Source organism: Nyctibius grandis, chromosome Z (assembly GCF_013368605.1).
Source record: "Nyctibius grandis isolate bNycGra1 chromosome Z, bNycGra1.pri, whole genome shotgun sequence".
Classification (NCBI taxonomy): Eukaryota; Metazoa; Chordata; class Aves; order Nyctibiiformes; family Nyctibiidae; genus Nyctibius; species Nyctibius grandis.
Window position 1 is genome coordinate 93,769,004 of NC_090695.1, and position 9,509 is coordinate 93,778,512.

At 44.3% G+C, this 9,509-nt stretch overlaps 1 protein-coding gene across 1 annotated transcript; it reads right to left on the minus strand.

The window, feature by feature from the left end:
• Positions 1-828: 828 nt before the first annotated feature.
• LOC137675818 (cytochrome P450 2W1-like) lies at positions 829-9,250 on the minus strand. Its single transcript, XM_068422043.1, has 9 exons — positions 9,068-9,250; positions 7,503-7,665; positions 6,060-6,209; positions 5,792-5,949; positions 3,636-3,806; positions 2,868-3,009; positions 2,274-2,458; positions 1,514-1,655; positions 829-1,016 (listed from the first exon to the last, which is right to left on the minus strand). Exons 1-9 carry the CDS (start codon positions 9,248-9,250, stop codon positions 829-831), a joined length of 1,482 nt encoding a protein of 493 aa, XP_068278144.1.
• Between the last annotated feature and the right edge of the window lie 259 nt (positions 9,251-9,509).

Sequence of the window (9,509 nt, forward strand, 5' to 3'; positions counted from 1 at the left end):
TGGACAGGTTCTGTGTCACTTGGCCTGGATCTGCCCAGCTTCTGTGCTGCTTAAGGAAAGAGCATTTTAGAAGCACCTTTGCAATGTTTGCATGCTTGCTTGTTCACACATGGAGCTCTGAAAAGATGTGGTGCTTATGTATCTGAGCTATCTTTGTAAAAATGGGGGGGGGGGGGGGGGGGGAACGTCTTCACTTGTCTGGGGAGAGCTGTTAAGTCCCACATCAGTGCAGGTGTAGCAGAGCCTGTACTCAGAAAGGGCCAAAGACTCCCAGGGAACCATTCTAAGGTCCCTCAGAGCAAGGGGAATCTAAAAAGTCCAGCATTTGGCATCTGTGATTCAAAATCAGAAGTCTGGAAAGTGTTGGGAGAACATCCATCAAAGAGCAGGTATCTGGGAATAATTTATCCCGTGTGCAGTAGGGAATGGAAAAAGAGCAGGATTAGATGATGACAAAGATTTGTATCTAATATTACTCTCCAAGTGAAGAGATGATCCCCTCTTGAGAAGCATCCTCTCCCAGAAGCTCAGAACTAGAATAACTTTCTTATGTTGTGTATTTGATGTGTAAAGAAGTGGCTGTCCTGTCATTTCCAGTCATGTGTCTGGCTGGAATTTTCCAGGTGACATTACCCACCAGCCCTCCTCTGCTTCTTAGAAAAATATTTGTTCAACAGATATTTTCAGCATATACCCAGTACTTGCAAGGCTTTGAGTAAGAAGACACTACTTGTATCTACTGCACAGAGATCTGGTTTCTCCTTTATGCATCTGCTGGGCTCTGCACAAAGCAATTACATGGATTTTTCTCAGTTCAGAGCCTTGGGCTTATTGGCGTAGCACAGCGCAGGCACACTGTGGATGGGGTCTCATGGTGAATCCAGCCTCTGCAGTCGTGTCCAGCTCAGATTCTTTGACCCCAAGTGGAGGCTTAAAAGTAAATTTCTGGATCAAGCCTGTGAAGAAGATGAAGAGCTCCATCATGGCAAGACTTTCTCCAACGCAGTTTCTCTTCCCTGCAATGCCAAAAGCACGGCTGTTGGTGGAGTGGTTAGGTAAGTGGTGGCTCAACCCGACACCTCTTCCCTACTACTTGGTAGCAATAGTGTGAGGGACAGTATAGGCCTCAGAAATGCAAAATGGCATGGTGTGATATTCAGCAGCCATCACCTTTGGTCCCTGTAGGCATTTGAACAGGACTGTTTCACTCTGAGCCTGCAAGGAATTGATCTGGGACACCCTAAAAACCAGTCTTCCCAAGGCCGAGGGAAGGTTGAACCCTTGCTTGAAGGTGTTGAGTCTTCTGTAGGTCACAGCGTAGGGCCCAGTGTGCCTCCCAGTGTGGGCTGAGGGGCTATTTGCAAGTCATCAAAACCCAGGAAGGGTATTTCTAAGCCATCCCCACCACTGATGTCTGTGCTGTTCCCAACACTTGGATCCTGCCGCTTGGCTAATATCTTCTGAGGGGCACTGGGAACTTGGTGACCCGTGCAGGATCAAACACTTTCATTACCTGTGGAGAAGGGCAGGAACGCTTTCTTCTTTACAAAGTTCCCATCCGCATCAAGGAAATGGTTGGGGTTGAACTCATCTGGCGTCTCCCATTGTGTTTTATCCAGCAGCACAGAGGTCAACAGAGGAATCACTGTTGTTCCCTGCAGCACAAACACGCTCTGTTTTAGCATGTGTCGATACAGCAAGTTTCTGGCTTTTCCCATTCAGCCACATAACCATTCCTCTCTTTGGGCCGTGTCTGCAAACAAACTTCTGTCTCTGAAGAACTAATTTTTGGGCTTGCACATGACCAAATGACCCCTAGTTAGTGTGGATACCCAGTTCACTGGAATTACTGACTAATATGCCAAGAAACAACAATGGTTGTTGGCTGTTCCTGAGTTATGAAGCAGAAGAAAGATGTGGGCCATGCTTCCTTCCTGCCCAGCTGCTCTCTGCTTGCCTCAAGCAGGCAATGAGACAATGCCATGGTACTCCAGAGGCAGAAGTGCTCTACAGGGAATGAATGGCAATGGAGAGTGAAGAGAATAAGGAACAGACTCCAGATCATGAAGACTGTTATGGGAAATGGGAAGTTGTGTGCACAACCCTGAAGTCACACTGCCATCGGTCTGGGCGCGGAGGAGATGGGGGGATTAGGGAACTGGCTCTTCCCCACCAAAAGCCCTGTGCTTCAAGCTCCCCCACTCCTTGTGACACTTTGCCCTGTGGGTCACTGGTGTGCTGCACCCCTCCTTCGTCTGGAGAGCAGCAAGTACCTTGGGGATGAAGTAGCCTTTAAAGTGGGTGTCAACAGAGGTGCACCGTGGAACATACGGCAGGAGGGTGACAAATCTCTGCACCTCGTGGATCACCGCATTGGTAAATGGCATGTTTTTCCGGTCCTCGAAGGTAGGCGAGCAGCCAGGGCCAAGAACTCGCTCAATCTCCGCGTGCACCTTTTCTGCAGGGCGAAGGAAAGGCATGGAATGAGTTTCCCTCAGTGGTAAAACACCTCCAAATCCCAGCTCATGCTGACTGTTAGGTCAGACTACCCCAGGGCAGAAGGTCGCCCAGCCCCTGGGACAGAGAGAACTCGTCAGATCCTTTGGTCCTGAATGGCAGCATACAATGCTTGGACAGAGGTGGACAGGTTCCAGGTGCTTAGATTTTGTATGCATGAGAGGCTACGAAGCTTCTCCAGGTGAGCATCTCTTACTCATTATCAAATGAGTCAAATTATCAAATATTTACCAACTAAAAAAAAAAAAAAATAGATAGTGGCGATTCTTTAAAAAAAACTAAAAAAAAAAGTCACTGCAGAGTACTTCAGTACCCTATGTGAGAAAAGCAAAACCATAAAGGTGTCTTACTTTGAATCTCAGGGTACTTCATCATCAGCAAGATGGCCCATTGCAACGTCGTGGATGTTGTCTCAGTGCCAGCCATGAGCAGGTCGAGCGCAGAGGCCAATACATTCGCATCATGAAAAAGCGTATTGCTTTTTTTTTGCTCCTTTATGGAAATGAAAAGAGAAAAAACCCACCACTGTTAGCATGGAAAGAGAGAACTGGGACAGGCAACCTAGTCTTCAGAGACATTACAGTGGGATGCGTGTGAATTACAAGTGCCAAGATGCCCCGCATTGACATACCATTACAGAAATGCTTCTGTTTTCAGCAGAAATATTTTCGCACTTGAGATTTTGCCTCCCAGAAATGAACTAACTGGACAAATTCATTGATTTTTCCAACATCACATGACATTTATCTGCTCTGGGCAGTGGATATCTGATCGCCTCAGGACTTCCATCGCCTGCCTGTGGATCCTGAGAAGCTGGAAAATTGATGAGAGGTGCAGGACAGCAGCTTCCCGCGCCGAGGAGCTGGGGTTTGTCCGGGTGTGTGCCTAGCCCTCTACGAGCCTCAGGAAAGCCATGAAGGCCCAGGATACCACTGCCATTTCTTGCTTTTCCTTCAGTATGCAGTATTTAACATATTAAAATAGGAGAATGTTTACCCAAAATTTAAATATTTTCATACAGACCATAGTAGAGCATGTTCATTTGACAAGCAACACAGGTGGTTGTGCTTGATTCTGTATAAGATACCGCACTAGGAACCGTCATATCATTAAAATACCTGTTGTTTGAATACCAGGGCATCAATGTAGCTTGTCGGATTGTTTTCATTAATACTTGCTTTGCTTTCCTTAATGCACTTCCTTAAGATCACACACACCTCTTCTACTTTTTTCAGTATCATCTTGTGAGGTTTGAGGAGAAATCCAAGGAATGGGTAGTAATTAAATAACTAAAAAGAAAAAAAAGGAAAATAAAACCACATACAAAAATTAAATTCACCCATTAGCTTGTAAAACTCAAGCATCATAATGGAGAAATCATTTATGTGAGGAACCAATTGACATGTGATTGGAGTCTCTCTTTGGTAACTAAAAAATTTTAATGTATAAAAATGCCTCTTCTTACTAAAAATTCCCTACAGAAATGAATGGAGCCTATCAGACTTGTCTAGACAGAGCCTATAAACACAAATTTAAAAAAAAATACAATTAAGGGAAAGTGACAGTAAACTCATGAAACAATGAAATTACATTTTTAAAGAGGTAATAAAGCAAAACGATAAAGCATTACGCACTACGCAAAGAAAACTCCAAATGTGTAGCACGTCAAAATACTTATGTTTTAAATTCGTTAGATCATCACTTTTAACTTGCACATGAATTATAAATCAATTACACTCCGTTCTCAGCATCATTAAATTTCACAGCACAATAAACAGTTGCATTTTATGTGCAGGGGGGTTACTTACAGCATTTCTCAATGTTATAAATAAACTGGCTGCACAATAAGATTCACAAATCTCTTGCTCTTGCTAACTGGTTATAATTTTTGCTGTTTTCTGCAAAAACTAAACCTGCCACAGAGATTAAAAGAAAAAGGATGTTGTTGCACTTTTGTAAATTGTAACTATTGTAAATAGTTCTCATTCAGGTAATAAATTCATCAGCATCTTTTTTTTTTTTAACAGCTTTTTGGATGACTGTTTCAGTATTACCTTAAGTAACTAATACTCTATTCCTTGCGATGGAGGACTAAGTTTAACAAGAGCTCTTGGCTCAGATGAGAGCCTCTTAGTTGAAATACTCTTTTTATGCAGCTCCGTTGAGCAGGTATCGATTTAATGCCACGATAGGAGGTGTGAGAGGTCTGTATATAATGTCTGCAGCTCTGTACTTTGTACTACTACTCTGTAACTTCGCTAGTTTCTTAAACTGTAGTAAAAGAGACCAAAACCTAGTAACCCCCAAATACACAAGCAATTGTCCCTAAGACAAGAGGTTCCTTTGGGGATGTTCACACAGCATCCAGCAGAAAATTACTGGAATAAGCCTGGGTATTTTTCTTTGTACGTGCACAAATAAAGTCATTATTTCAATAGTTTTATCACCGGTGTGTTTTTAAAGAAACAAACTCTGGTCATGCCCTTCAAGAGGTATCTGATTCCCTCCTGTCTCTTTCACCTGAGCCTTCTTTGGACCAGAAATACTAGGGAGTGGGAAATGCTGGCATTTTGTGGTCTATTCTGGGTGCTGCTGGACAAATACTGACAAAAAAGCAAAAAAAAAAATAAAAAAATAGGTAAGCAGAGTCCTTCTGAACTCTCTATCAAAAGGGCTACAAGCATTTTTGAGACACACTCCAGGAACATTTTCCTGCAGTTGCTGTGAAATACTGAAGACAGAAGGTTGCCCGGATCTCAGTCCTACATTCGGGTCTGTTTCCTCATGGGAGACTACAATGCGCCGTAAACCATAAAGTTCACAAAATAATGTGACTAAAAAAACTAACATAAAGGGCAGAGTCTATAGTGCTTCTGTGGATTTCCACTGGTGCTCCTGGACAATGCCCACCCCAAGACCCACCATGCTGGAAGCCTCAGTTATTGCACCTGGCTGTAGAAGAATCAAGCACATCCTGTCTGCTGGCAAGGTCACATCAGCATCTCAGCCCAGTGCCACCACATGATATTGGACCTCATTCACAGGAGGATTTCACAAAGGAGGAAAAACCCAAAACAAAGAATCTTGTCCCTGCCCACGGCAAGGGGGTTGGACTAGATGATCTTCAAAGGTCCCTTCCAACCCAAACCATTCTATGATTCTTATGGTTCAGTACCCTAAACATTCTCTCCAAAGCCATCCAGTAATAGTAAGTCGTCTTGACCTACCAAGTCTGATGAGATACTGGAGCATCTCAGCACAGAGAGTAACTTACATGCAAGAATGGAGAGCCAAGAAGGTGCATAACTTCATCTATGAGTTTTAACAGAGTGAGAAACGTTGGGTCTTCATAATCAAACCTTTTCCCAAAGAGAATAGCAAAGGTGATGTTGGTGGGGGCCATATTCAAAAATCGTAATTGGAAAGGTCCATCTAAAAACAAAAAAAATCCTAACTGTACTGCTCATTTCTGGAGCAAACCAGAGGTCTTCACAGTGGCTTTGAAAAGTAGTATGAAACACTTGATGCCATGTCCAGCTCACCTTTGAAGGATTTGATCAACTCAATGAGAAAGTGAAGCTCTTCAAGCATCCTTTCTTCTCCAAGATGCTTCCCCATGCCAAGATCCCGCATGGTGGCTACAGTGAACCGCCGGGTCGTCCTCCAGAGCTCTTGAGAAGAAAAGAACACACCTACGGAGGGATTGCATGCCCTGTTTGCCAAGGTGGTAGGGGATTTTCTCAGAAACTCCAAAAGCACAGCCAGGGAGCGCAGGTATTTTGCAACCTGGTGGAGCCTGCTTGGGAGAGGACTGATGGGCTCTGTGCAGGACTGGCTTGGGAAAACACCGCCCCGGGTAGGTTCGGGAGGACAGGAGGCAATATTTTAAACAGTCGGGTGCTGTTCACACCAAAGCTCTCGGTTTGGCTTGTTTATAGCTTTGTCTCTTTGCAGCCATACTCAGTAAAGAGCCCTATGCATGGTGCCTGTCTCAGGCTGACTTGTTTTTCCTTAGAAAAACAACCCAGCTGTTTCAGAGAGCAAGGCTAGGAGCAGATGACACTGCTCCATCCCTGTCATGAACAGGACAAACAATTTCACTGAATAACTTCCATTTTAGAGGACGAACTGTGTACCGTGCAGGGGGACAAGGAAGGGTGGCAGGGCGGCACCTTTGCTTACAGCTGGGAATACCCCCCAGCTGGCTAACCCATCGGCCAAAAAAAGCACTCAGCCAAGAGGGCACGGAGGTGTTTGGGCACAATTCAGAAGTCCTCCTTTCCCAGGAGGACTTCCATGGCTGAACATAGTTTATATCTTCATACAGAGGTTGGGAAAGTATTGTAATATCGTAGTGTGCCCTTCCTCACACTGGGCCTCACTCCTAAAAACAAGATGAAAAAAAAACCCCACACGCTGTATGCATTATATACGTATTAGGTCATCAAATCTTTTCCTTTCAGCCCTGGATTATTCCCTTCATTGTTTTTCAATGTCTAGTCTTGGGCAATGTATTATTTTTTAACATGCAATTCAGAAAGATGCCAAAAATCTGTTTACAGAAGTAATTGTTTGAGGTACAAACAGCCCGTGCTATTGCACTCTTGCCAGTTCTTGCAGTCTTTATCATGAGTCATGCGTGATCCACGCTTTGTCTGAACTCCCAGTAACTGTAGAAAAGAGATTGCATAAGGACCTCAGCCTTCACGTTGTGAAAAATAATTTCCTTCCCTCTGCGCTGCAAAAAAACCCCTGGAAATGTGACCCAAGTGCCATTAAAAGCAAAAAAAAAACTGATAAGGCAAATAAGAAGATCCTCAGAAGTATTTTTCTTAAGAAAACAAACAACTGCCCCCAAGCCCCACAAAATGCAGCCCTTGACGATAAAGACACAGCTCAAGACTCTTAAATACTGCTGCAACTGAAACACCACACGTGAGAAACAGCATAGCAAGCACACCCGTATCATTCCAACCTGCCAGTACCGTTTCCATGTTGGATGTGATAGAATATGGGTATAGCTGGTCTGTCTGCAAACACATCCGCCGTGTTCAGAAGGGCATCCGTTACCGCCTCGCAGCCAGTCAGCACCACCACCTTCTGAAACCCCAAATGGACCGTGAACACGGGGCCGTATTTCTCTGAAATCTACAAGGAGAGAAAAATCAGAGTGTGGAAAGTCATCACTGGGAGTGGTATGTCCTGCTGGGGTGGCTGAAGATCTGCCTTCCCTCCTCCTCCTGTGGCCAGAAGGGACAGAGGGATGCCAGAGATAAAGCCCTGAGACACTTAAATGAAAGAGGAATCAAAGCAAACAAACACTGGTCTGTTTAACCCAAAAGCTTCCATAAACCCACTGTTTTTCTGAGCTGGTTGGGCTCAGTTTGGTGCAGTGGGTTAAAAAAGGCAGAAGGTAACAAGACACTTTGGGCACCAACAGCAGCATAAAAGCATTGCCAAGATCTGCCAGACAGGTCTGGGGCAGCCGCTGAGCAGGCAGGCTGTAACACTGCGGTCTACCATGAGAGGATGGAAGGGCAAAGGTGGCCTTATTTATTATAAAAAGTTAAATAAAAGCTTTGTCGCAATTAATGCAATGAGGTATATAGTATGATTCACCATGGCTGGACATATGAAGGCATAAGAAGCCATTGCTCTTTCAGCTTGCCTTAGGAAACTACCACAATACCACACTCCCCTTTTCATTTCTGCTGCACCATAGTTTTCAAGCCACTGCACTGCAGGACTTTATAGTGAGATCTGAGATACTGGGTAGCAGGAGCTCTCTGGAGGCTCACATGGCCCTGTCGTGCCTTACAAGGAATTAAGACTTGACTGAGAGCAACAGAGTTGAAACTGTATAAAGCTATCGTGAGATCAAGCCTGGTGCCCCATAAAAGGAGACCAGTTCTGGCAGTGTAAACCAGAGCAGGCGCCAAAGCTTAGCAGCCCCTGCCACTGCACCAAACAGGTACTGCCCAGGCAGAGTCTAAGCTGTGCATCAGCAAATATAGCCAGGCTTGGTTTATTTATGCAAAAAAAAAATAGTTCACAGGACACTAATTTCAATCATTTGTTCAAAATAATGTCTTGGTTGCTGCATCATCTACTGTGCAACCTTCACGGGGAAATCCTTTAGGGATTTAGGAATTTAGGAAAAACTGGCAACAGAAGAAATACAAGCTATTTTGGCAACCACAATTAACCATCCATCTTTCAATTTGGCTACGTGGACACTCAGATATTTTAAAGCATTTCACAACACAAGGAAGATGCCAAAATTTAAGTCCATTGGTCTGAACTGATGCGGATACTCATAGTTTTCAATGTGTGAGTAGTTCTTGTGTAAGCACTGTTCACATTTAACATCAGCCTCTGCAGAGTTGGGATTTAACAGCTCTCTTGGTCATTCTGAAACCTTTAAAACATCACAGTTTCTTAAGGCTGCCTTTGACACTAAAAATCATCTCTGAATTGTCACCAGAGGAGAATTTTAAATAGATACATGCTGACACTGAACAGCCTAGAAACAAAGGATGCTTGTTCTTACCTTCATTAGTGACTTGTCTTGTCTTCTGATGTCCAGCAAATGCAGGTTGCCAATGATCGGAAGAGGAAAGGGACCAGGAGGCAAATTTAAAGCTGATTGCTTAAAAATTTTTAAAACATAGAGTGTGGCTGATAAAAGCAATGTGCACACCCCGCAGACAAAGAGGGGCATGAAGGCAGCCATTTTTTGGTGGAGCTGGCCTTTCTGGAAAGCCACTGAGACACCTTTATCAGAATGCTCGCATTATCGTGTTGTGTTTATTCAGACTAAGTGGTGTCAGGGGTTTTGCTGCACTTGGCACAATCTTCCTCTCCACCCCCAGCTCTCCACAAAAACTGGAATTTATGTCTGCAAAAGGCAAAGTCCAAGTGCAACTGGTGGAGGTGCAGGCTTGCAGGCAGAGTGCAGCAGGGCAGGTTTGCTCCCTTCCCAAAGCCTAGCT